At 45.8% G+C, this 27,113-nt stretch overlaps 1 protein-coding gene across 1 annotated transcript in view; it reads right to left on the reverse strand.

Annotated features, from left to right (window-relative positions):
* Nucleotides 1–19,726: 19,726 nt before the first annotated feature.
* Nucleotides 19,727–27,113, reverse strand: part of TMEFF2 (transmembrane protein with EGF like and two follistatin like domains 2) — a 226,160-nt gene continuing 218,773 nt past the window's right edge. The window contains exons 8-10 of the mRNA XM_046019892.1: nucleotides 25,311–25,434; nucleotides 23,409–23,567; nucleotides 19,727–20,058 (exon numbers count right to left, since the gene is read on the reverse strand). Of these exons, the coding sequence (XP_045875848.1) occupies nucleotides 19,962–20,058; nucleotides 23,409–23,567; nucleotides 25,311–25,434 (380 nt within the window). The 3' untranslated portion in view covers nucleotides 19,727–19,961. The remainder of the gene's footprint in view (nucleotides 20,059–23,408; nucleotides 23,568–25,310; nucleotides 25,435–27,113) is intronic.

Below are 27,113 nucleotides of genomic sequence, written 5' to 3' on the forward strand. Positions count from 1 at the left end.
CAGCGCTGCCCCGGCGTCGTCTTGCACTGGGTGCACCGCGGGGGCGGGGCGAGCGGCGGGGGGCGGGGCGAGCGGCGGGGGCGGGGCGAGCGGCGGGGGCGGGGCGAGCGGCGGGGGCGGGGCGAGCGGCGGGGGCGGGGCGAGCGGCGGGGGCGGGGCGAGCGGCGGGGGCGGGGCGAGCGGCGGGGGCGGGGCGAGCGGCGGGGGCGGGGCGAGCGGCGGGGGCGGGGCGAGCGGCGGGGGCGGGGCGAGCGGCGGGGGGCGGGGCGAGCGGCGGGGGCGGGGCGAGCGGCGGGGGCGGGGCGAGCGGCGGGGGCGGGGCGAGCGGCGGGGGCGGGGCGAGCGGCGGGGGGCGGGTGCTCCTGTGTTGCTGTAGCGCACTGGGCGAGCTGCGGTCCAGCAGCAGCTGCTACTTTGTTGCGGGTCTCCCTGCGCTTCAGCTTCTCTCGCAGCGGACAGAGCGCGGTGCCGGGGCGGGGCCGCGGCTGTCCTGCCGCATCTCCCACGGTGCGGTAAACAGACCGGGACAGCCGGAGTCACCCTCCGCGGCTAGTCGCCGGTGCCGCCTCGGACGGTTCTGTGACCTTCCCTTGTCTACTTGTCCCTCCGTCCTGATGGAGCCATGTCGGGCCGGTAAGGGCAGGGCTGCTGCATTAATCCGGGACGAATGCAGCAAGGCCTGCTGCTCCGCTGGGGAAAACCACGTTCTGGAAACGCGGTGACTGTTTCTTCCCAGGCGCGACGCCCGCGCGGGCCTGTACCGCGTCGTCCTGGGACGTCCGGCCTGACAGTAGTCCACGGACCTTGTGCGGCCTCGAGAACCTCCCCTCGGCCAGATTTGCATTTCGAAGGGACGAGAGGCGCGTCCCGTGATGGAGACGCCGGCGTCTAACTGTGCTAACCGCGACAGGAGGCCGGGGGAGGGCAGCACCGGGCCATCGCACAAGCCTCCCGGGGTGTCTCCGGCCGCAGCAGGGACCTCGGCAGCAGCTGAGCCCCGGTTCTCCAGGAGCCTCGTGAGAACGTGTAGGTGGAGACGCGGTTCTGCTCTGGAGGAGGCAGTAACGCAGGGACCTGGTGAGGAAGCGTCGCCACGTTCAGCGGGAAGACCACCAGGATTGCTTTGTCTTGACTCCCCGCCTCCAGCCGCTGACCAGTGTGACGGCTGTTGTTTTCCGCCTCTTCAGCCCTTGGAGTAACCGACCTTGACTTTCTGACTGTGATTTCTTGCTCGTGCTTGTCTCTAGCGGAACGAGAACGCGCTTCCTCCAGCGGCCTGTTAGCGCAGTGCGGAGCCTCGGCCTCTGACCCTGCTCTGGGCCACATCTCTGTCTCCTCTTTCACCTCCCACCTGAATCCCCGAGTTCCCCAGTCTGCTTGGCCAGAAAGCCAGGTCACTTGAACCCCATCCGTTATTCAGTGTAATCAGTTCCATTTTAGCATTTTTTGCCACTTTGTCATTCTCAAGCCCTACACGGCCGTTGAAAGCCGTCACCCTCAGGGTGGGCTTGGGTAAAACGGGTAGGTTAGTGGTACTAACCATAGGCTTTCTAGAAAGCACCTGGTATCTGCGGCTACAGAAGAACAAAGAGAGGAAGCAACGCATGGAGATCACATAAACACCTCTGCTGAGAACATAATGAAGGTTAAATTGTGCCTGACACACAGCAAAGGCAACAGGGCTGCGGGTTTTAAGGGAAGTTGTTTGATAACATCATTCTAAAAGCTACCAAATCTCCCGAGTTGATACCCATAAAAGGATGCTATTACAGGGAGCTGATTTCCCAAACATTCTCAACAGAAACTGTTTCTTAAAACAGAACAGCCTTCCTTTCTCATTTCACTAGCACTTAGAACACATTTTCTCAGCTGCCACTGAGCTGCACAGGCCTTAGGATCAAGTTGCTCAGACACCCAGGCTAAAGGGTGCTCACGCTCATTCTGACCTCTTCTCCTTCCTGGAATTTTCTTTGCTTGTTTGACCCAATGGCCGACTCCTCTTTTCAGTCAGTATGAGCCTCCAGGTCAGAAGGAATGAATGCCTTTGGGCTCTGGGATTGTCTGGAGATAGGAGTGGGTTCACAAGAATTAAGAGGGTGTTTTGTTTTGTTGTTTTTTGGTGTTCATTCAGTGGAGAAAATGACTGGTTTAAACGCTGGGTTTTCTTCAATTTTTATTTCAAGGTGTGGGCGGGCAGGTGTCCTGTGTCAGAATTACCGGGGGTGCTTATTAAACATTTACAGTTCTAGGTCTGTCCTGGATCAATCAAATCTGAATTTACAGTTCTGGAGCTCAGGACTTTCATCCAAACAACTTCTTCAGATGCTATTCTCATGCACACAAAATATTGAGATCCAGTTCTAGTTTCCAGAGCTCATTTTTACAATGTCAAATAGTTATATGGTATTTAGAAAATGTAAGGACAATACCACTTAGTGAACACTCGTTCAGCTCACTGCCATGAATGCGTTGTATGTAGTCAAGCAAATGCACAGTGTTGTTTGTGCACCCAACGACTTGTGTGACGAAAGCCATTCAGCGCCTGCAGATGTATGTCTAAGTTCTTCTCCTTACTACTGTGCTTGCCCTTACTTGGCAAAGAATGTTCTGAGGGCATTATAGCCTCTGTCTTCTCCGGCACTCACTCACTGGGTGAGCAAACATTACTGATAGAGAAAGGGTGGGAATCTAATTAAAAAAAAAATCTAATGACATCTGTAATGTCAGAAAGCATCCCCAGGTCGCCTTGCCACCTACGGTGCTGTGACCAACGTGTGATATATTACTAAATGACAGGGAGACGACTGTGCAACACATTTAGAGCTTAACTCAGATTTGAAGTCCTTAAGTAATTATAACAAATGACAAAGTGAGAACTGTCATGGGTTCTATATGAATGTCGCTTGATGGGGTTTTAAATTGGCCTGTGCACATTAGAAGTAGATGATGGACCATACTGGTGAGTTAGCTGGATTTCAGTGGTAATTTTAGACCACGTTGAGATGACCTCGCACCTAGGAAGGTGTGATGAAGGGTGGGCGTAGGATAGGTGTGTGTGTGGGGGGATAAATCAGAGGAGGCAGGGGAGACCTTTTGGGAAGTTGTGGTCTGGAGAGCTCTGGGCCTTACTCTTCTCTTTTGGAAACTATGTCTCTCTCCTCCCCCCCCCCCCCCCCCAAAAAACATTATACTGCCAACCTCCAGCTTATTGGTCAAGAGGAGGATAGCTGACCCTAGCTGGGTCAATTAGAATTCTTCTCAAAAATATGGACTTTGGGGCTGGAGGACCTGAGAAGAGATACTGGCGGACCACAGTTGAGTTCAGGGTGGGGCTAGAGAAGAAAGTTCAACAAACTCCCGTTGCTGACTCCTCTGGCTCCCGACTTGCTTAGGCATTTTGTGGGACCTTTTCTTGAGTTTGTGAAGTTTAAGGTATTTGACCTTACGCAATGGAAAGATCTGGGGAAGTGGTCTCTATAAGGCTGTGAATGAAGCACATGCACTGGGCCAAGATTCGGGAAGGCTGAAGGGGAAGGGAGAGCCGTTGCAGGCTGGCTGCTGTCTCATGCGGGTAGGGGAGCTAGCCGGTCGCTGGTGGTGTCCTGGTGGCACAAAATGGCTGCTGCGTCATATCCACACTGCAGCTCTCCTGAGCGACTCAGGGAATGCAGAACCGGTTCAGAGAACTTATCCTTAGGATTCTGGTCTCCTGGAACCACTCTCAGAACCAAAATCTAAATTATCTGTTGTTGCCTGATGCATTATTCCAAAACTTGGTGGCTGAGAATAAACAAATGTTGGTTAAACTGGGTGGCTAAAAACAACAAACATTTATCAGTTCATAATTTCTGTGGGTCAAGAATCTTGGAGCAGCTTAGCTGGGAGATTCAGGCTCAGAATCTCTCACAAGGCTGCCATCAAACATTGGCCGGGACTGCAGTCATCCAAAGGGTCAACTAGGGCAGGATCCATCTCTGAGCTCACTCTTGTGGCCATTGGAAGGCTGTAGAGCCTTGCTACATGGGTGTTTTCACAAGGTACTGGTTTCTCCCAGAAAGAGTGATCCTAGTAACCAAGATAGAAGGCATTTTAAAAATAATCTAATAGTGGGTGCAACATCCTATCACTTCTGCCATAGTCTGCTCATTAGAAATCAATAAATCTAGTCAACACTCATGGGAACGGGTTGGACAAGGACATAAATACCAGGAAGTGGGGGATCATGGAGGCAATCTGAGGCTTCCCACTGCAACCTTAGATTAATTTTCCTTTTTTATGATAATTTGAATTGTTTTCTGTTATACAAATAAGTAAATTTTGTTATATAAAAAGTCTTCTGTTATATATTGAAAAGTTTTTTGGTGATTTTTTTTTTTAATTATTTGTCAGAGAGAGAGCACAAGCAGGGGGAGTGGCATGCAGAGGGAGAAGCAGGCTCCCTGCTGAGCAAGGATCCCGATGTGGGACTTGATCCCAGGGTCCTGGGAGCATGACCCGAGCCAAAGGCAGATACTTAACCAGCTGAGCCACCCAGGCATCCCGGTCTTCTGTTATATGAATAAGTACATTTTCCCTAATGTTATGGAATTACAGCGAGTCTAAGCAAGAGATTGGGGTTTTGCAATGAGAAGGACAAGAGATGGCTTAATTCAAATAAATATCCCTTTATTTAATAATAGACTATTATGAAGTCAGCCTTGATCATCTTGGTAATATTGGACACAGGTTCAGAGTTAGAAAATAGGTGTGCAAAAAAAAAAAAAAAAAAATAGGTGTGCATTTTGGTCATTGTGTTTACTAGATGCATGGACTGGGCCAAGTTCTGAACCAACTGAAGTCATGGTTTCCTCACCTGTAAAAGGATACTCACCTCGTGGGGTTGTTGAGAGGATTCTATGTATGTGTGTGCATCATTCAGAGTTTAATAGAAGCAAAGAACGGGGGAGGGGTACAGAAGACTTATCACCCCAGGCTTTAAGGGGCGAGGAGGGGAATCTGTAGCCATAGGGGGTGGCTGCTGGTTAGGGATTTTCATAGCAGGGCACAGCTGACCTGCTGGGACAAGAAAAAAAAGGGAATAATACCCAGACCTCATTTTTCTCCCTTCCCCTTACCTGCTGCCGTTACTGTATTTCTAAGCAGAATCCGTCCAGAAGCCAAAAGGCAAGGGAGCCTAAAGATGCAGTCCAGACTGATGAGCCTCCCAGGGCACAGAAAGGGGGGCCCAGAGCAGGGTGGGGGCATGTACAGAGTGGCTCTGAAGGGCTTATGTGGGCTTAATGCCCGTGATTCAAACACTAAGTGTCTGGTAATGTGAGCTCTTATAATTAGTGCTGCCTGCTGGTGGGACATACAGCTGGAGATGAACCGGATAGAATGTGCGCGCAGGTCAGGGAAGAGAGATCTCCAAGAGACCTGGTTTGTCTCCCCGGGAAGAGGAGGTGTGACTTTGCCGGCATGAGGAAACTCAGGCACAGTGGAGTTGATTGAATTGCCTAACATCGTTTGCCGCCGTCAAGTTAGGAGGCAGATCCCCCTCAGTCTGCTGGTCTAGCCACGGGCCCGTGGAGAGCAGTTCTCTTCATTTTCTAATCATCTTGGAATAACAGATGCCTCGTCCATGACATCTCCTGGCAACTCCCGAGGCAGGCCTGCAGCTCTGCCTCGGAGTGTCCGTCTGGCTCTGCAGGACATGTCGCTCCAGCAAAGCTCTCCCATCCCGCTTTCCTCGCACCCAGCTGCCTGCTTCTCTGGGTTCAAAGAGCTGTGGAAGGGGCCACTCCCACGTAATTCGCGCGGAGTATTCTGGGCTTTCCTAAGCAGCAGGTTGGCAACCAGCAACAGATGGAGACGCTGTGAAATACCGAGCAGAGGCTGCAAGGAGAGGCAGGCAGTGAGGCATGGAGCCAAGTGGGCAGTCTGGGAGACGGAGGGCCAGAGAGCAGGGAGAGCTCTCCTGTTGCCAGAATGAGGAGATTCCTGTGAAGTTGCAGGCTTCACACTCGCACGGTCTCCTTCTGCCCCTCTTCCCCACAGACCTTCTCCAAATCCAGCCACCGTCCTTGCCCAGTTTTCTTGGACAGGAATGTGCCATCCCTGCCCCTGAGTCCGACTTTCCCTCTACGGCTAGACTTCAACAACTCCATTGTGCCTTTAAGGAAGAAAGCAACATGGTACAGATGGTATTTCAAACATATTTGTTTCTGTGTCATCTGCTCCGAACATAAATATCAATTCAGTAGCTTCACTGTTGTAAGTGATAAGTTGAAACATCATCAGTTGTTTTTTAGTTAAATGACAGTAACAAAATGAAAATCACCATTAAAAAGGCTGTATTTGCATATTTTTTATGCTGTCAAAGAAATGCACTAATGCAGTGTAAGGAGAATTCTTAAACAGAAACATTACAGTTTTCAAAATCTGAGGATGATCAAAAAATAAATCCTGAAATTTCATGTATAAAAAGAAACAGGGAACAGTTACTCTACAGGCAGAATAATAAAAGCACTTTCTAGTGACATTTTTAATAGCGTATTAATTCCAAAGCGTAATTTTTGAGAAGGAGTGATTCCATCTACATAAACACTGACTGCATTCTAAATGCTCGGTATCATCATAATGACTGGAAATTAAATTAATAATGCTGGGATCGTTGAAATCTGAGGTAACCTTCTTGAATCTTTCGTAGCTCCATGAATGCATTCTCATTCCTATTGAACTCTCGTCCTGAACTTCATTTGCTGTTTTAATTTTTCAAAGATCTGAACAATTCTTCAATTTTAAGAGTGTGTCACTTCTGAAAGTCACCTTCAAAAGGCATTTATCGTAACTTTGAGCCCACCCATCATTTTAACAGCGAAGGGGCCTCGCTGGTCACACACATGTGGTCGTGGGCATGTGCAAGGGCACAGAGGCACACACTGTCCTAATGTCGCCAGTAAGCGTCCGGCTACACCGCTGTCTTTACGTGGTTGGAAATAAAGATGGCGGAACTAAATAGGGGTATTTTAATCCTAAATGGATAGAGGATGTCTTTCAATCTAAGTTGTATCATCTGAGAACATTTCGTAAAATTAAGATCCGTAAGTCCATGGGAGAAGTCTTCTAGTCCCATCCTGAAGACTCTAAAAGCGCTGCAAAGATTTTGGTGAAGAGATTCCTGAGGGAGAGTTTCTTAGTTTCTTTTCTTCTCTTTCAAGTGTTCATCAGGATGGTCAGCAAGTGTAGTCCTACTGCTCGGAGTTGCCTCTAACGAGACACGGGGCAGCAGGCAGTCTTGGTTTCAACACGTGTGTACTAGTTTGGGCTTCAGAGACTCAAAGTCAAACTTAGAAGTTGTCTGATGTGGGGGTATCTAGGGTAATTCACAGAGTGGATATCTCTCCTAGGAAATGTAAACACTATCCAAGAATTAAGCAACATGCTTAGCCTCACCCCCCCACCACTTGGCAGGCTTCGATTACTATTTTCTAAGTCCTTGATCTCTTTGTTTCCTAGACGACAGCACACCTGAAACCGTGATCGGGACATGCGACTCATTATGATACACATCAGACGAGGCAGACTGTGCCTCACTCAGGATTTTCCTTCACTGCCAAAGCACCCTGCTGCCAAAACGCCAGTGTGGTGTAGTCCTTGGCTACAATAGCTGTGGCCATCATGGTGGCCAGACAAGACTTTCCAAAGGATGTGCAAAACACCCACCTTCCCCAAGCTGGTATTTGGGGTCTCAGACTTGGTCTTTCTTGCCCCTTCCCCTAGGTCTCCCCACATCTCAAGAATGGTACCAAGAATGGAAAACACAAGGACATGTTAAACTGTAAATGTCCATGATCAGTTAGAAGTTATTTATTCTGAAAGATTCATTGTTTTTCAACAGGAAAACTACAGCGATTTTTTATAGCGATTTTTTTTAAACAAAAAAGGACCCAGTGTACATTATTCATGGGGAATTTGCCTCATAGATCTCTTTGCAATTTGTTTTAGAGCAAGCCTCTATGCAGAGACTGAAAGTGCTTTGCTAACATTTTGCCTTGGTTCCCATGTATTCGATGTGGAGGTCTTTGCAGTAAATCCCTTTATAGTTATCTAAGGCTGTCCTTGCACTGAATTTGTAGCTCCTAATATAGTTCCATCCCTATAGCCTCCTCGTGGAATACTTCATTGGACCCAGGACAGATTCTAGTGGACCCAATCCAGATAACAAATACAACCCAATTAAATCTCACTGGACATCCAGTTTACTTTTCTTTTCCTGAGGAGGGGAAGAGTAATCAAATTTTAATAATAAATGTGCAAACATATAATAGTAATGTATGCAATTAAAAACAGTTTAATCTCGCATAGTATCTTACAGATTTTTCTCTCTAGCACACACATTTTGGGTCTGACAGATTCAGTGCCTTCTTCCTACTCATCATTTTTACGAACCATTAGCAAAGCAGGTTCTTGTTACTTCTTTTTACTTTATATTGCTATAGGGGTGGCCATATAGATCCTTAGGATTAGGTTTTTCCCTTCCTCTCTCTCCAGTTTTCCATAAGACAATGTTTGTGGATAAAATCCAAAGGTCCCCGCTCACCTCACCAAGGAGCGCTCTCGGTTTGCCTTTGCCGGCGGTAATTTATTCTGAATACATCTCATTCATTTACCACTGACCTCATGGAACGCAGGGTTCATTTTACAGTTTCTACCTCAGTAGCTCTGGAAGTGCGGTTCTTCGGTAGCTGAGGTTTTTCGTTTTTACTTGCGTCCCTTCACAGGGACGGCTAATGATAGAATCAAGACCCACGTCTCGAACAAATGAAATCAGACTAGGCGCCCCTTGTTCCTCCGTTCCTTTGGTTTGAGTTTCATCCTACGTAGCCGTCCACCTTGGGGCCATTCTGAGCTGTGTCATGCAGAGCCATTAAACAAGTTTCCCTACTTTAAAATCAGATCAGAACTAAGTGATATTAGTAAGAAATAAAACAAGAGCACGTTTCCATTCTGCCTGTTTAAGGGGAATGTGAGCGTCTTCTGTAGATTGTGAGAAAGACTTAGCAGTCCCTCATTTTCTTGCTGAGCTTCCTGCGCCTTTGCTTGGTGGGCAGGGCAGCCACAAAGTGTTACGTTGTTTTGTCCCAGGTCCTGAAAGGGCAGATGGGAGACGAGGCCCAAAGCAACTTTACAGATGGATCTTAGAGTTTCCAGTGTCTTTTTTTTTTTTTTTTAATATTTTATCTATTTGACAGAGAGAAATCACAACTAGGCAGAGAGGCAGGCAGAGAGAGAGGAGGAAGCAGGCTCCCTGCAGAGCAGAAAGCCCGATGTGGGGCTCGAGCCCAGGACCCTGGGATCATGACCTGAGCTGAAGACAGAGGCTTTAACCCACTGAGCCACCCAGGCGCCCCGAGTTTCCAGTGTCTTTCAGAAACAACAAATCATTCTTAAGCGAACAGCTTCTAATTAAATTGATTATGAGATAAAAAGCACCCAATACACCCAAAACAAAAAAATCCCTGGTGAGTTGGAAAAGGCATTTAATGCTCCTAGGCCTTTCTGGAAGTAGATGTCCTTGGAGGCTCTCCTAGCAACCAGTTAAAGGTCTCTGCTGGGGGGTTGTGGACACATTGTAATGACCGTAACTGACGGCACATGGGCTCCGTACTACCTTGGACCCACCAGGTTGCTATCTGGAAGCTTATGGCCTATGGACGGTTGGAAGGAAGAGAGGGGAAAAGAAATAGGACTCCAAGAGCCTTTTAGCAGCCTCTGTGTGGTAGTTGAGAAGCTGAGACACTGAGGCCTCTTTCAGAGATCAGTAACTTTCAAATGATGTCCAAACCTGTCTTATTTGACTTCAGCCAATTATGCCATAATAACATAGTTATGTTCATGACTTGCATGACCAGTATCCCCGGTAGATTGGCAGAAACTCAGAAATGACTTTAATTTCATTCATTCAGCAAGTATTAATTGAGTAGCTACAATGTTCCAAGAACTGTTCTAAACCCTGAGGTCATATAAACAAGACAATCTTCTTGATCTCATTTAGCTTAACATGCTTTGGGGTGGAGAGGCCAGAGATGGAAAAGAGATGGAAAAACATGTAAACACACAGGAAGAAGGTCATGTCTGATATGATATCATGGATAGAAATCTGAAATTATCTTGTTCAACTTTTTCCCCTGACACCTATACTTTCGGTAGAAAGGGCTATGTGGGCAGCTGAGTTCATCACAATTGGGAAAAAGGAGGAGAGGGAGACAGGAGAAAAAGACAGGAACCTAAAGACAACATCCTTTTCATATGGTGAAACGTGTTCTGGTGTGACTCATAAGTTGTCTCTGAGGACAATTTTGGTAGAAAGTTTCAAAATAATTGGAGCAATGGCAGCATTATTGGAACAAGTATCTCGCTGGCCAACTGGTACCCCTCAAAGATGTGCAATTTCTGACATGTTAAGATGAAACAGAAAGTAATGGAAACAGCATGAATATGGTGCAACAGAATGAATTTTGGATTAATATGGATCAATTTTTGACCATGTCCATCCTGGCTCTGTGACTTGGCCAAATGAACTGCACCTGTACTTTACAGTTAATTTCATCATAAAACTTACAATAATGACATATCTCAGAGGGTCATTGTAAGAAATAGGTGAAATAGTATTCACAAAATGCCCAAAACTATACCTCTCCCATAAAAGATGAGAAGGAAATTATCACATGTGGGTCTTGTTTTTGCTTTTTTAAAAAAGATTTTATTTATCTATTTGAGAGAGAGAGAGCATGAGCAGGGGAGAGGCAGAGGGAGAAGGACAAACAGGTTTCCTGCTGAGCAGGGAGCCCCAGGCAGGACTCGATCCCAGGACCCCGGGATCATGACCGGAGCTGAAGGCAGATGCCGAACCTACTGAGCCACCCTGGTGACCCAGGTCTTGTTTTTATCTTAGTCATAAATGATAGTTTTATGTATATCATACATTATTACAAGCAGTAAACCATGGTATCATTTCCTTAAAAACCTTCCGACATAGAAAGAAAAAGTCAGTCCTTTAAGGACCGTTTCACTCCCGTCAGGTCCAACAAGGGGTTATGTCTAAAATGGAAGAATTTCTGGTTCTGTGTTTAGGATTGATTCTGGCACAGTGTTGCTTTGAGTATGGCCCCTCCTCAAGTTAGCTTTTGAGGCTTTTTGATACCGTGAAACAACAACCCAATGCAGGATCAAAGGACGGAGAATTCCAGGTTGATTCATGAATTTTAAAGTGAGGATGTCTTCTAGTGTGGGGCGTAATGCGAAGCGATGAGTGCCAGGGAGATTGAGACTCGAGAGAACAAAAAGACCTTGATTTCAAAGGAAGAAAGAAAAAAAAAAATCAACAACTTAATCTCTCTAATGCCTCAGATCCTGACAAGAAAATTTGCAGTGATGAAAAGAAGGAAGCAAAACACAGATGACTAGACCAATCTTCCCACAAGACCAGGTTTTCCAGCCTTCCCAGAGGGGCTTTGAGCGTCTCCCACACAGGCGCCCTCCCGGATGCAGGGCTTGAAGGTGTCTTCACTTCATGCTTGGCTGCTAAATAAACAGGCAAACAGCATGAAGCAAACTAATTTGCACGTGTGCACGTGCGCGCGCAGATGACATGCCATTCGGGGTTAATGGCCTTTGTATAAAGTTCTTGGTATGACGCCGGTAGCTCGTTTGCTGCGCAACGTGTTCACAGGCATTGGTTCCAAGTGTTTCTCGACTTTTCGATTTTCTGGAAATGAAGTCAATTGGCCCAATTTCAATGTCCAGTCCTTGGCCTGCTCGTCCCCCCAGGGCCAGCGAGGAGCCCCATCCCGGAGCCGCCGCGCGTCTTCCTGCCGGGCCGACCCGGGACTTGGCTCTGGTTTTCCCGCGCGGGGTCGGGCGAGGCCTGCGGGGCGGCTCTCCTGGCGCGGGCGGCCGCGGACCCGCTCCTGCTCCGCCGACGCGCGGTCCGTGTCCTGTTCGCGGCCAGAAGGATGCACGAGGGACAGACGCGCGACGAGCGAAGAGGCGCCGACGGTCCCCGCGTGGCCGGCGCAGCCGGACGGGCCCTTGAGGAAGGCGTTTCCTTCGCGGCTTCTGGGGAACCGGAGGCCCCTGGCTCGGCCTTCGCAGGCTCCTTCGACGGCTCACGGGCGCCCGCGGGCTCCGGAGGGGACCCCGGCCGGACCGGTCCCGCGGCCGCGCGCGCACCTCCCCGGGCGCCTCGTGGGACCCGTTGGCTCGAACTAGACACGGACTCTGGCGACCCGGGCAGGGGCCTCGGTCCCGGGGGAAGTGGGGGTCGTAGGCGCGGCCGGAGCCTGCAGAGCGCCTCCTCCTCGGGGACCGCAGGCCGGTGCGGACGCCCCCCGCGTCCCCGCGTCCCGGCAGGAGCCCCGGGCGGGTGTCGCCGCGGTGACGGCCATGGGCGCACCGGACGCGCCGCGCATCTCACGTAAAAGGGAAACACAGTGTGACCGTCGGATGCCGCTGGGGCTCCAGCCTCTGCGGGACGTGGCCGAGGCCGCGGCTCTTTGCGAGACCCCGGGCCGCACCGTCCCGCAGCCGCTCGGCTCGGGCTCGGCTCCCAGGGACCGGCCGCGGGCGCTCCGAGGCGCAGCGGGGTGGCCCGGGCCATGCCCATCCGCCGCCGAGCCTCCGCGTACGGGGCCGCGCTGGTTCTCCGGCCACTGGTCCTCGAGGACCTCAGCGACACTTTGTAACGTTCGCGCTGCTGGGCGGCCCGACCCCCGCGTCCCCAGGCGGCCCGCGGACGGACGCGTCTCCTCGAAGCAGGCCGGGGCCCGTCCTTTTCCGGCCTGGCTCTCCAGGGCTGCTCGGGGCCGCTTGCCGACCCCAGGACCTTGTTCTCCCGGGGCGGCCGGGGCACTCGCTGTCCAGGCCGGTGCGCGGCGGCCGAGGCCCCGCAGCCCGGGGGACAGGACGCGCGGCTCCTTTCGGCCTGTCCGGAGCGCGGACCAGTGCGCGGGGGTGGCTCTGCGGGGTGCGAAGACTCATCTGCACGTCTTGAGGCCAAGAACTGGGAGGAAGAAACGCGCCAGGACAAAGCTCTTACTTCAGACACAGTCTCTTCCTCACCCAGGGGCCGGCAGGAGCCTCGTGCCGCAGCCCGTGAGCCGCTCCTCCCCTGCGCAGCGGGGACATGCGGCCCTGCGGCCCCCGGGGCTCCGGGCCAGACGCCTTCCAGGGTGTGACCCTCCTGCTCCTGCTCCCCGGCGTCTTTCCTTCCTCCGGAAACCCCGCTCACGTGCCGCAGACGGGCTGCTTCTGGAAGGACTGTTGGGACGAGCCCTCTGTAAAGGCCTGTGCCCGGAACCACCCCGAACCAGCCGTTGGCTCTCTCGCTCCTCCCGCCGCCTGGGTCCGGTCCTCCCTGAGCTCTGTCTCGCTCGCCTTCCTCTCCCCGCGCTTCCTACCGTGGGCTTACACTCTGAGGCCATCACTCTGAGGGTGTCACGCCGACATGCCATCGGCCGGAGCTCACGGCTACGAACAGGTGAAATCACGTCTCGCTAACAATTTTGTCAAGGAAGTAGTAAGGACCGCAGTGACCACAGTATTTCTAACTTTGGTTTGTAAAGAGTCCTGTGAAGCGACAGGTAGCAGAACGTGCTAGAAGCATAGGCTTTACGGGACGAGTTCATGCGGCCCAATCCTCTGTCCTCTTACAGTAGCTGATCTCAGCCCAGGGGCCCCGGGCTACTTGTGTATGATGGAACTAATACAACTTTCTGACGATATTTTTCATTAGTCAGTTGTATATTGTGTCCGAGTTTGAAAGTTGGTTCAAGTATTTTGAAAAGAGTCACATACTACATTTTTGAGTAAATGGAAGTAAAAACAAGCACATTTCTTAGCTTGGTCACTGCTATGGTTATTTAACGTTACACACTTACACAACTCCTGGTTCTGAAAGACACTGAACGTCTCAGCTAACACCAAGCAAAGGCTTCTGGCTCACAGTTATCAAGGCAGGGAAGGAGCGTCTCCGTTTGGGGAAGGACCCAGCTCAGGTCTGCACCACCATGAGCTGAGCACAGGTTAAGTGCGAATTGTTGGGGAATGACAACATGGGCACAGGTGCGTTGTGGGCATGTGGCGGTGACCTGGCCCAGGGCTCAGACCGAGGCTTCTCCGGGTGCAAAGAGAAAGAGAACGCCATCATGGTGAGCAGAGTAGAACTGTTTAGACATCCTGGATCTAGGCAGGTGCAAGTTAGGCAGAGGGACAGTTAAGGAGACACGGTGGATCTGGCCCCCATCCTTTGATGGTTCACTCTGGGCAGGGCTGATGGCAAGGCTGAGAGTCCCTTGCCAGGACTCTAAAATCCCTGAGAGTGGAAGGGCCCCTAGCAAGCTGCGTGGGAGGGGGTGGATGTTAGCGGTCTGGGGAGACCGAGAAAGATGCGAAGGGATACTTTGAGGTCCTCTGCTGAACTCTGAGGACAGAGAGGGGTTAAACCTTCCACAAGAACTACACTGTATATGTAGATAGTTTGATGAATTTCAGGTACATGACAGTGAAACTTTGTAGCATATCCTTTAGTGAGGATCCCAGTTATTAAAACTTACTTTATTGTCTTACAAAAAACCTCAATGTATATTCACAGAAATTATCTGAAAAGATATATGCAAACAGCGTGATGTTTATCTTTTGGTGGATTATTTTATGTTTTTGGCCTATCTGTGTTTTCTCATTTTAGTTAAGTGTGATTTATGTAATACATGTATTCATAACTTGGCATATTGTGGTGACAACTTGGGACGTTATCCTGTGCTTTGTTTTCGTAGCTGGATTCTCAAAAAGGCCTGGGTTTTCAAGCTTTCACTTCATGGAGGAGAATGAAGCCGGATTGCGGCAGGGAAGGGCGGTAACAGGGGATGAAGGCTTTGTGAAGGAAAAGGTGGTTAGGACCCAGAGAAGGGGAGAGAGCCCAGTGAGTGGCGACCCTCCCAGAGAGGAGGGGCATAGAGCCCTCTCAAAACGCCCTGCAGAATCGCCTGTGTGGGCCAGGCCATGGGCTGCCTCAGGAGATCAGGGTGGTCTCCTGTGGGTCACGCAGAGGGGAGGCTCGCAGTGGGGCATGGACGTCCTAGGAACAGAAGACCAGTTCTCGGTCCGGTCCCCTCTCCTGAGTAATGCCTGATTTGGGGCTCCTCATTAATTCCAAGTTAGGTTCTTGTGCTGAGCTGAATTTGGTTTGGAAAATAAAGGAAGGCGCCATTTCCTCTGCCTCTTATCTGATGCAAGAGAAACCATGAGACATAATTAAAAGTTAGAAGTAAATGAAAACCTGAGTTAAAATAACTCATTCAGTATTACTGGAGATAGTATCAACGAAGGTCACATTCTCAGGGTAAGTGGAATTCTAAAGTGGATTTTGGTCCGGAGCGAGGCTGGAGGGAGCCGGAACAGGACCAGCTGGGCTGCCCACCCCCCATGCTTTCCCAGGGCAGACTGCAGAGGGCCATATGCGTTAGTATGTTTGTGCTACCCTTACTTTATATAATGCTTTGTCCTTTGTATCATGTGGATGCTCATAAAAAGATAGCAATTAATTAAGTGAAAAGATTCTTGTTATTGATAGCCAGATGATTAATTATGCAACAGAGATGCGACTGTAACTGAGGGACAGGAACATTTGGTCCAGGTGCTACCTGACTTCGGAGACGGGAGATAGCATCTGAAGGCAAACATTAGCAGAGAGTCTGATATGACTCTGAAATAATCTCTGTCATGTTTTGATAGTCTGCACTGACTTCCCCTCAAGGATTCACGAAAGTAAAGAATTCAGGCCTGCAAAGTCACTGCAATATTGACTCACTCATCTTGTGCCTGGAAACACACACGAGAGGTTTAACAGTATGTGCTTGATCAGGCTAGACCTCTTTTAAAATGAAAGAACGATTCCCTCCTCTTGTTCCGACATGATGCCAGTGAACCCAGTTGAAAAAAAATTAGAGGAGCTCTATTGTTTCTTAACTCTATATTGCCTCATTTCTCCAGAACCAGCTTTCTTGTCTCCACAAGAGACCATCCTCTGAGTAAGTGTGATAGCTTGATGCCTCCTAACTCTAGCTATATGATTCCCTTTACGTTTCCCTCAACTGGAGAAATATGGTTTCTTCCTCTTAATTCCTTGTACAACAAATAGTTATTATATCCCCGAAAAAAAATTCCAGATATCGAAAGTTTACACTGTGCATGTCATTGTTCTAAGTGTGACACGGATTGTCTCATTTACTTCTCACAGTAGTGATATGGAGTATGGGAAGACGTCTTTCTCTCCATTTTAAATATGATGCGTACTGAAATCAGGCACCCTGCCTGAGGCTGATAGTTAGTGACGTGGAACGTAGACTGGGACCCATTTCTGTCTTGCTTCAGAGGCCAAGTTTTAAGTATCACATTCTCCTTGGAGGGATCCAATCACCCCTAACCACCCAGCCACCCCAAATCACCTGTTGTATCTTTAATTCTTAGAGTAGAACTCATAACTTTATGGCTTTGGTGGTTTTTTCTCTATTGTTGAATTCATCCTCTCTTCTCTTTCTTTGCTAGAGTGCGAGCTCGAGAGCAGCGATCTGTTATCTACTTCATCGCTATGTCAGGCACCAGAATAATGTCTGCAATGGTGTAGGCGCCCGATAAATGATTGTTGAACAAATGGAAACAATTGGAAAGGTGCTAATTTCCTGCTTTCTTGTTGCTCCCAGGCTAAGGGAAAGAGAGACTTGCATGGACAATTAAGGAAAACATGGAAAGTGCTGTAACAGAATTGGGAAGACTGCCAAGGGACTCATGGAGGCTTCACTGATAAGCGGGTCTTTGCTCTGGGTATAAAGAGAGCCGGGAGAAGTGGATAGAATCTCAGAAGCAAGAAGCCAGAATTTGTGTAGAGGATGAGGAAGTCACCTCGTATATCTCACTACGAAGAGGCACATCTGTCTGGCCTTGAGATGTCTCCCGCAGGGTCCCCGAGCACTCCGAACTGACCATTAGCATTGCCTTTGTGACATTATTTGTGACTGTTCATTTACCTCTCGGTCTCCCACCGAACCAGGACAGGCCGGCAGTGAGCTTCTTTCAGGCAGGGATTCTGCCTTATTTATCTTTGTGTCCTCATAGCCTAGTATGGTGCTGGCACGTGGTGGCCCCCCCAGACATGTATAATGTGAAGTAAATGTACAATGAATGAATGGGTGAATGACATGGCTTAATAGCCGTTTATTTAAAAAGTTTTGAACTTAAGTTGGGAACAAGCAGCAAAAATAGTTAATGTGGCGTTGGGCAGCAACAACCATGGGTAAAGTGTCTGCTTTCTGAGTATCTAGAATCTTGGAACTACAGAGACAGAAATGATAAGGAAAACAAGACTGGTGATGTGAAATGACTTGCTCAGGTTGTTTGTGACCGGAGGAGGAACTTGAATTTAGAGATCATGGCTCTCAGTTAAATTTGATTTTTTTACAAGTTCAACTATATTCTCTTCTGGTCAGACCACAACTGTGCAGTTCTGAGCTCTACGCTTAAAGAAATGTGTAGACGAAGTAGAATGTCTCCAAGGAAGTTGGCTGCAGATGCTGGGGGCGGGGGGGGGGGGGGGGGCGGGCGCTGTGTCACGTGAAGACCAGAGGACGACATCAAGGTTGTTTCAGCCGGAGAAGAAAGGCTTGCAAAGGGGCTGCAGGGTGAGCAGGAAAATCATATCTGTTCTAATATTTTCAAATATGTAAGTCATTATTCCTTTGCTCCAGAAAGGAAAAATAAGAGCCGTGGGTAGAAATCACAGAGCAGTGAATTTCAGCTCAACCTGAGAGGAAAAATCATGTCTCAAGATGAGAAGTCACCAAGAATAAAATTCCAAATCATAAAAAATATGCAATTAGAGGCTGGAGGATTATCTGTCAGGACGAGATTGTGAGTTCCTTTAGAGTAAAGACCCAGTTTTACTAGTCTTTCCCTAAGACTTTGAATGGGGCTTGGCCCACAGTGTATGCTCATTTATGATTCACTATGTCGCTTTTAAAAGGACTTCCTTTATGTGGTAGGTGGGCATGGAGGTGAACAGGAATGCGCTGTGTTATTAACCGCATGGACTTCTCCAACACTTAGGTTTATGGTTCTTCGATAAAAAATCCTGCAGAACAGCATGCCAATATTTAGCAAAGCAAGTCATTTCATACTCTTAAACAGGGACGTGTGCGTGGACTTGCTGTTTCTTTTCAACTCTACCAAGCTCTAGAGTGTTGCACTGTCACTCTTCCCGTAGGTGGAAGGGTTTGCCGTGGGCTCTTGTCTTACAAGGGAGATGGCTGCTGGTGTATCTGTGCGCTTGTCAATCAAACCAAAGCTCCATGCACAAGTTTAAATGGAGTCTGTTTTGTGCAAGCAGCACAAGACTGATTTATGGAAACACTCACGCGATGATTATGCCCATAGATTCACACTTTTCAGGGTGCCGACTAACCTAGAAAACCAAGTGTTTCAGAGTCCTAAATCTTGTTCAGATTGTCACCTTTTAAAAAGTGTTTTTATAAATATCATAAATATCACTTCAGGAAACCTATTTTTCACTGAATATTTTATATCCAGAATGTGTTGAGTTGATATTTGTCTTTTTTTTTTTGGACACAGGAGTGTTGTTCCCTTCAGTCTATGTGGAGGTCACTGAAAGGAGGCAAAGAAAGTTCTAGATTTACTCTATTAGCCACACAAAGCTTGGGAGAACTAAGTAAGAGTAAGGCAATTATTTGATTTGTTATTCATCTCTTATTCTTTGAGAATTTTCATATTTTATTTCTTTCCAAAGTGATCATATCTATTTATATGCTCATGAATTCCTATCAACTTCCCACTAAATTATTTTAGATGCTATGGGACTAATTTGCTTTCTTATGTCAGCATTTAAATATGCTTACAATGTATTTCTCTGTTTTCTTAATGAATTATCGTCACCACCATAGTTCCACTTCGAAAAATGGGTCAGCATGAGACATAAAGCTCTTCATAAGGAATCTGGTGGCCATTCTAACTGCTTTTTAAAGAACGCTATGCTATAAATGTAGCAAGTTGCTTCTGAGAATCTGTGATTCTGGTGTTTCACTTTTAATGATGTTATTAAATTTTTCTGTAAGTTCTTAATTCCACTCACCTAAATGGAACAGATTTTGTGCTCTGTGTATTCCTGATACGAAACTTGTTCCCGACCTTTCAGGTACCTGCACTTAACAGCGAGATTCTAAGATGCTGTCCAAATAAAAACCAATATCTTCTTTCCCTCTCTTTTATGAGTTATAAAACACTTTCCTTCCCCTTCTTCTTTGATTTAATTTATATGCCAGAGATTTTTCAGCTCTGGGGATGAAAATGGAAGACCAGGGAAGAAAGTTGATGAAATCGAGATGAGTCAAAGATCTGAAATATTTTATCCTCACTCGATATAAAGTAAATTATTTTTTCTCTTTTCCAATAACCATCATTTCCCTTGATCTTGGAATCACTCAAAACCTAGCCACCGAGTCCTGTATAAACTAATGCTCTGTCTCAAGATGTGGGGGAAGATGAAGTCCTGGTACCTGTACAGATGGTACCAGCTCGATTCTCTTTACAGGTATGCGATACCGCAAATTTAAGAAGGCCAATTTTTTCTCATCACTGAGTATTTATTATATATAACAAATACATGGGAAAGAAAAAACTATATTGTGTGATATAAATAGTTTATTTACATTACAGAAAAAACATCAAGACAATGTATACTATTTCAAATATATCCATACATAGTCAAATATAGCTGGAGTACATGTTCTCATTGGTGTAGATTACCACAAATGCAAGGCAACATGTGTAGATCGCTTGTCGTATCTTTTTGTCTCTAATCCTGTATTGTGGAGTCCCAGGTCTCCGAAGTCCGGTCACTGTGCCACATGCTCCCTTTAGATTAGCCTCGTGGATGCTCTCGTTGTGTTGTCTGAACTGTAGTGCCCTGTGCTTTGCTTCTGTCTGTGAATTCTGTTGCTTCTGGGGCATTTCCTAGAAGGTTGGAAAGTTGACAAATCTTAGTCCAATGCTGTTAGCTGAGGTTGGGTCCTACAATCACCGAGTGGAATTGTGGATTGAGCCCATCGTTAAAATATTTCAGACAAAAGAATTTATTATGGATAGAAGCTGGGATATTTTAGAAGGCTCTCTTTCTTTCTTTCTTTCTTTTTTCTCTTTCTTTTTTTCTTTTTTTCTTTTTTTTTCGCTTCTCCTTGCCGTTGTCTGTAAGCATCTTTTGGGGAGCAAAGGCAGAAGGTGAAGGGGACACGGTCACCTGGTCCTCACGCGCTTCCTCAGTAAGCACAAGACTGACTCAGCAGAAGGCTATCAAGCAAGTTGTGAGCTCATCTAATCTCACTTTAAATGTCTTCAACAATTTTATATTTTAAATGTCCTCAGGATGAATGTTATATTGACATTTCAGTGCTATAAGTTTAAATCCTAGCCAACCAGAGAATGAGCCAACTCTTAATATCTGATATGTAATGAAAAGAGATATTGTTTTGGTTCAGGCTGATATCATTTTTCTATATTAATACCATAAGCTGGAGACATAAATTGGTGCCAACTATTTCATTTCTATAAAAAGCTAAATTCAGTCAAATTATCTGAAAAGCTCTGGTCTGGTGTCTTTTGTAATAAATGAATGCTTTGATGATGCAAATAAGAAAAAATATAAGTTCATATAAAATCCTATTATAATAAGATGATTTCAGAGGTTATCTATTCATATACATGTTCATATATGAATAGATATATATATTTTACATATATGTATATTTCTACATGGTTATGGTACATCTGTCAAAACGAACATGGACTGATAGTCCCGCTCCCAGCACGTGGGAGCTGGAGACGAAAAGATGAAAATCCATCTTCTTGACAGGGCAACTCTTTTCATTCCAGAGCATGTCTCTAGGTGTCTGTATTTTTATGACACATGCTGTATTTAGAAGGAGGGCAGATGTTTGACTAAAATTATAAAAACAAGGGGAAGCAATTAGGAAAAAAAGAAAGAGGGAGGAGGGAAAGAGAGGAAGGAAGAGCGACCGGGTGATGGAGAAATTAAACGAAACTGAAGAGAAGAAAGGGAGCTCTGCTGGGTGCGATGTGTCGATCTTTCAGCGACGGGGTCTGTCGGAACAGGTCTTGACAGACACGTGGGGTCAAGGTGGCCAGAAAAGGGGAGGGTTTGGAGAGGGACAGATGGCCCAGGTGGAAAATCTGGTTTCTGGATAGAATATTTTCAAGTGAATAGAATGAATCCGTGCTGGGGAGAGCGTGGCTTATTGACTGGTGTGACTCCTGGAAAGACTTTGGAAGACCTGGACATCCCAAGACCGTTCTACGAAACGCACTACAGTAATACTCACGCAACTCATGCACTCTTCCTCAAAGGTGATTAGAGAATAGGTTTTGTTTTGTTTTAATATGGAAAATGAAAATGGGCATATGCCTTGAAACAACGGCTTCTTTCTTATTGGAGCTCAGTTGAGGTTGTCTGGAGCATGGGAACACACGGCGTCATGGCCAGCCAAGGGGCGGAGTGAGCAGGGCTTAAGTGCACAGGCGCGGACCCCAGGCCATCCGGACTCCAGGGCTGCGCGCATTGCTCCGCCATGTACACTTAGCAATTTGCTCACTTCTCAGACCCCCGGGTCCCGACTTTGAAAACAGGGATCACTGTTCCTTCTTCTTATGTTGTTAAATGTGAATGTGTGTGTACACGCATGAGTGATATACACGCACATCTAACATCCCACACACAATGCTGCGTACTCTAGGTGTTCTTATAATGAATGGGGACAGAATTGTGATTAGTAACAGACTCGAGAGGATCCGCTAAAGTACTGAAAGTTTTGCATCTTTTTCAGTACAGGAAGTAGCAAGTCCAATTGTTATGAGATTAGATCTATTACACGGAATTTGGTTTTTCATGTACTGCCAGTGTGCACAGATCGGAAAGTTCAGGACCCTTAGAGTAATATGGCACCATGACTTGTGTTTAGATTCTTTCCTATCTTTCCTTTATACTCAGTATTTTTGGTTTCTTGAGTTATCTTTATGTTCCCTAGAATCTATTTTAATATAATCCATTGACTCACTTGGCATCTAAAGGTGAGAGTCTAGTTGATGAGCTCAGCTTGGCTTTGAGCAGCACAAAGCTCCAGTCGGTGATCTTCCCTTAAGCTTTTAGGCCCGGCAAGGATTTATGAACCATATTTTGTCTCTTTCAAGAGCAAATGCCACACTTGTCCTCAAAGAAGATAGCGCGGTACAGCTACGGAGATATATTATGGCTTTTATTTTCTAAAGATACGACACTTTCTCTTATTTTCTTGTCTTTAGAAAAATAATTTTTGGGGAAACATTCTGATTTACTGTAGAGCTGTACAAATGAATGAAAGTTTAAATGTCTTGTGAATTTGGCAAAAACCTTGAAAAACTTTCTTGGAACTTTTTTCTCAGGGAGAGCAAAATCAGGTTAGAAAGAAGGATCTTCGGTAACATTTCCGGTTGGACAAGGCATGAATAATACGGATTTGGCTGCCATGAACTCACACACTGATGAAGTTAAGCGAGTGCATACCTTTACTGTCAGCACAGTGTCAGACGTCACTGACTAACCTGGGTTTTCTCTCCTAGTGAAACGGGACGGGGTCTCTGGATCTGTCTCCGTCTAGCTCTCCAGGAAACAATTACCGCTTGATTGTACTGGGGGTTTGTTATAAATGCTTGCTGTCATCTTTGCTTCATGTTTCCATATATCAAAGGTTTTCATGTACTACAACATAATCTTTTTTATTGTAGCTATTTTCTTTGAATTTTGTGATTAAAAGCTGTCTTAAGATAAAAATATACCTGTTGTTTACATAAAATATGTTAAAAGTGATGATATCAGAGTTGTAATTGGAAATGCAGGCACCATAAATGAAAGCTGTCCTTTAACACGCTTTTAGGCCTGGGACACAATCACTTCATCTCATACGCATCTGGGTAAATAAGGCAACACCGTCGTCTAAACAGTCTGTTAGTAGTTTGAATGAAGACTGACATTCTATAGCTAAATGGGAAGAGCATATTTAAACAAAGCCTGGCATCACACGGTGGAGAAAAAAGGATCTTTGCTTCAAAAATAAATGATCCTCATCAAAATGCCAAAATGAAGAAAATACTTTGTAGCCCTCCAGCATGAGCATCGATGCTATTCACATGCTGTTATGATGAGGAAACAGGACTCCTGAGAGCATGACTACAGAGTCCACGCAGGGACTCCTACCCAGAGTAATCTAAGTAAGGCAAGGAGCAACAGATTGCTTTATCTGGGCACAGGTACTGACCTTGTGATGCAGAGAACCACCACACAGATGACAGCAATCTGGATGGTTCCAATCACAGCTGCGATTAAGACGTACTGAAATCGTACGGGGCCGGGAACAACGTACAGTACACTGTAGTCCTTTTTTTCACAGTGTTGTCCAGTATAACCAGCATCACACCTGGAAGAAACGACAGTGCCCAGTTACCTGAAGCTGCGGGACTCATTTTTATAGCCGGCCCGTACACACTCATCTTCACTGTGAAGTCAGGGCTGTTTGTTTCCCTCTTTAGAAAAAAAAAAAAAAAGTATTTTGTAGATATGGGTTTCTACTATTTGTTTTCCACATGATTTCTTTGTGTGTTTGGTTTCAAAGATGTGAGGTCTTCTTTTATTATAATAAGATTTTGAGGCCAGGAGGTTGGTACATAGTTTGTAATGATGATACAGAGAAGGAGTAGATGTCCAGAAAGGCTAGTTCTTTCTATATTTTTTTCAGGCGAGTTTCACATTTTATTTAACTTCTTCTTTAATCAATCTAAGTCGACATGGTTATAAGAAAAAGTTTGTTTCTGAGGATATGGGTATAAAACGGGGCTATTTATTTATGTATTTATGGATAAAGCATTCTGTATGCTACTGTGAGAATTAATGTTGAAAAATGTTCAGACCAAAGGTACAATAAGTGATTTCTTTAATTTGTCGATCATAAAGTTGTCTACTTCTGTTAGAGAGCTAAGTTTCAGTAGGAAGAAAGTAATTATGCTGTAGGCAATAGAGTTTCACAAAATAAACCCATGTGTGTTCGTCGGAGGAAGAACGCTGCCTCTCACTGGCTCGGCCGTCCTCAGAAAGCTCCAGTAGACCGTCTGTGTGTTAAAGTTAGTATTTGACAATGAAATGAAACAAGTGTCCATGTAACGATACCAACAAGGGTCAACTTGTCACTGGCTTTGTGCAAATGTTTTAGTGTTCACTTGGAATTTCTACAGCCTGGGGTCTTTCCTCTTTGTCTTGAAGGGTTTAGTAGTGGGGTCCTGCTAAGGATGACTGGGCAGCGGGAGCAACCGCTCAGTTTTGTTCACTCTACCGGCTTCACTGGAAGGTGTCCGTGTATTCAGTTAAGGAAAATATAAAAGGAAGACAGTTCTTGGGGGAGAGAGAGAGAGAAGAAAGAGTAAGGAAGAGGAAGAGGAGAAGAGAGAGAAACTCCTTTCCCTGTATAACAATACACAACATTTTCATCATGTGCAGATTCTAATAAAAATACATTTGTTTTTCCACCTTGGCTTTGCCATCTTTCTACCATCTCGGTAATTATGTTCTATTCATGAATATTCAGCAGATATTTAAATTTATTAACAAGTCCAGACAAGCCATTTCTTTGTGTGTCAACTGAGTTAGAATCAGTGGAAGTATGGCTAATCATCTCACTACCGGATGCTAGTAGATAGCAGATCCAGAGAAAAGAGTATGTGCCTAACAAAACCAAGATTGATAACATTAATTAGAACACCTGGAGGCCTTTGGAGAAGATGACCTCCCCAAAGCATCAATGCTATCTCGTGTGCACTAAGTCCTCATCCATTCATTTTGGAAATATTTAATGACCACCTGTTATGTGCTAAGAGCTACCTATGTCTTTAGGAGCCCGAGTCTCTGAGAAGCTTGTAATGCCCAAAGTGCAGTTCAAAATTCTACCAGAAGAGTATCCATAATGATATGCTACATGGTACTTGGGTGTGTAAGGCACAAGCATTTCATGGTTTTCTAGTGTGTGTGTGCGGGCACGTGTGCAGGAGAGGCAGTGAAAAGTTTTGCGGCTGATCACCCAGTCAGGCAGAATGCCATGCAATTCTTTGCAAACATCAGAATCTAGCTCTCTGTGTTTATACGTTACAAGGTTAAAGAGCGAAAGCATTACCTGCAAGAGGGCTCCTGCATATTGACAGAATGTTCACACTTCCCGTGCATGCAGAAACCATTGTAGTGTTCTGGGCAAGGTATGTGGTGTTCTCTTGCACTTTCTTCTAACTTGTTAGCATTCTCTGCGAATACAGATAAAAGCAGGTACCCTTCGTAAATACTTTCCTAGCCCAGCAAGATCAACCAGTACATTAAGAAGCAAAGCCATAGTCGGCGAAGATATTTAAAAGGGCAAGAACTGAAAGGCCACGCTTCCGAAGAGCGAAGAGGAACTGAAAGACAAACATCTTCTCCTTTGTGTGTAGAGATGAAACTGCAAAATTACCCGGTGCTTTTCATGCTTTTATGCAGTTTCTTCCATCTTTAATGGCCAGTGATGTTTCCATGAGTTGGCAGACAGCTTTAATTTTCCTTGTGTGGAGACTGTACGTTGATCATAAAATAATTCAAGAACTATCTTAGTTTTTGAATTTCAAAGCCCAGCATAATGTCCCTAAGAGTAAATTACTGCAATACCTTGATACTTTCTCAGTGTGGGAGCTTAAAAGTTAAAATATGGCCGTGTTCAGTTGTTAAACAGACGTTTTCCAAAACTAAATGCAAATTGCAGCAGACATATTCTTTCAGGGTTTTTTCATTGACTGTGAAGGGGAATTTTACGAGCACCCATGCATTTTCTCATTGCCAAAATAAAGCTATTGGAAGAGCAAACGTTATTTCAGAATCATTCACGGAGATACTAACACAGCACATATTGGAAGCTCTAAGTGTGTTCCAATGCATGGGAGCTGGCCTGTGTTAAAAATGTGCTGTGAAAGCTGAACTTACGGTAAAGGAAAGAATTTGTCTTCTAAAGTGAATCCTCTCCTCCATCATTAACAAGTTTTGTTTTCTTATGTCTCCATGAAGAGCCAAAATATTTTTTTCTGACCTTCTAGCCCAAATACATGTGCTTCCTATTGGTAGTGCTATCTCTAAGTCGTCTAAGTCATTTTGTAACATAAAGTTTTGCCTTTTTTTCAATCTTTTCCAAAATCCATGACCTGACTTGACAAACTTTAAAATTCCTGCCTAAATGCATGAAAAATATAATTTTCTTGATTTCGATCTGAGAAACTCTTCAGTCCCACGGTAGGAGAAGTAATGAAAGCAGCGGTAATGGAAGGTTAGAAATGAATTACTGTTTTCACGACATAAATTATTTCCTATTATTTCACACAGAGGTACAGCTTTTATTATGGTGCGTCCTTATAGATTTTGGCAGTCATAGGCGATGCATATATTCATCAGAAGAGAAAATACCTTTAATATGGGTGAATCGTATAAATGCTTTATTTATGTGTAAGCAGAGCTGGAACATATCTACACATTTTAAGATCTAGTTAGTCATCAGCAGAACTTTCAAGTTTGAAGCATATTGGTAAATATGTTAAGCACTTTCTTGTGTAGGAATATTTACGTGCGTCTGTGTGACGGGTAATATTTCAGATCACAAGTCAAATTAATAAAGGATTTATTATAAGTATGCTAGGGAGACTGGACATGGCCTTTAAGTCATGCCTTTGTCCTGTATTTGTGTCTCTTTACCTATTTAGGTGATATTTTGCTTGTATTGTATTTCGACTTCGATGAGTATTGTTAAAATGAATAAACCACTTCCATGGAAAAAATTAAAAGTACACAAAGTTTTCCTGTTCGGTTTCTCCCATTCTTCTAAGGCACTTTAGAGCTTTATGTCATGGTGTTTTTGGTAACACTTTACAGCTATAATGAGCAAACACACAAAAACTGAAATAAATAA

This window comes from Meles meles, chromosome 9 (assembly GCF_922984935.1).
Source record: "Meles meles chromosome 9, mMelMel3.1 paternal haplotype, whole genome shotgun sequence".
Taxonomy (NCBI): domain Eukaryota; kingdom Metazoa; phylum Chordata; class Mammalia; order Carnivora; family Mustelidae; genus Meles; species Meles meles.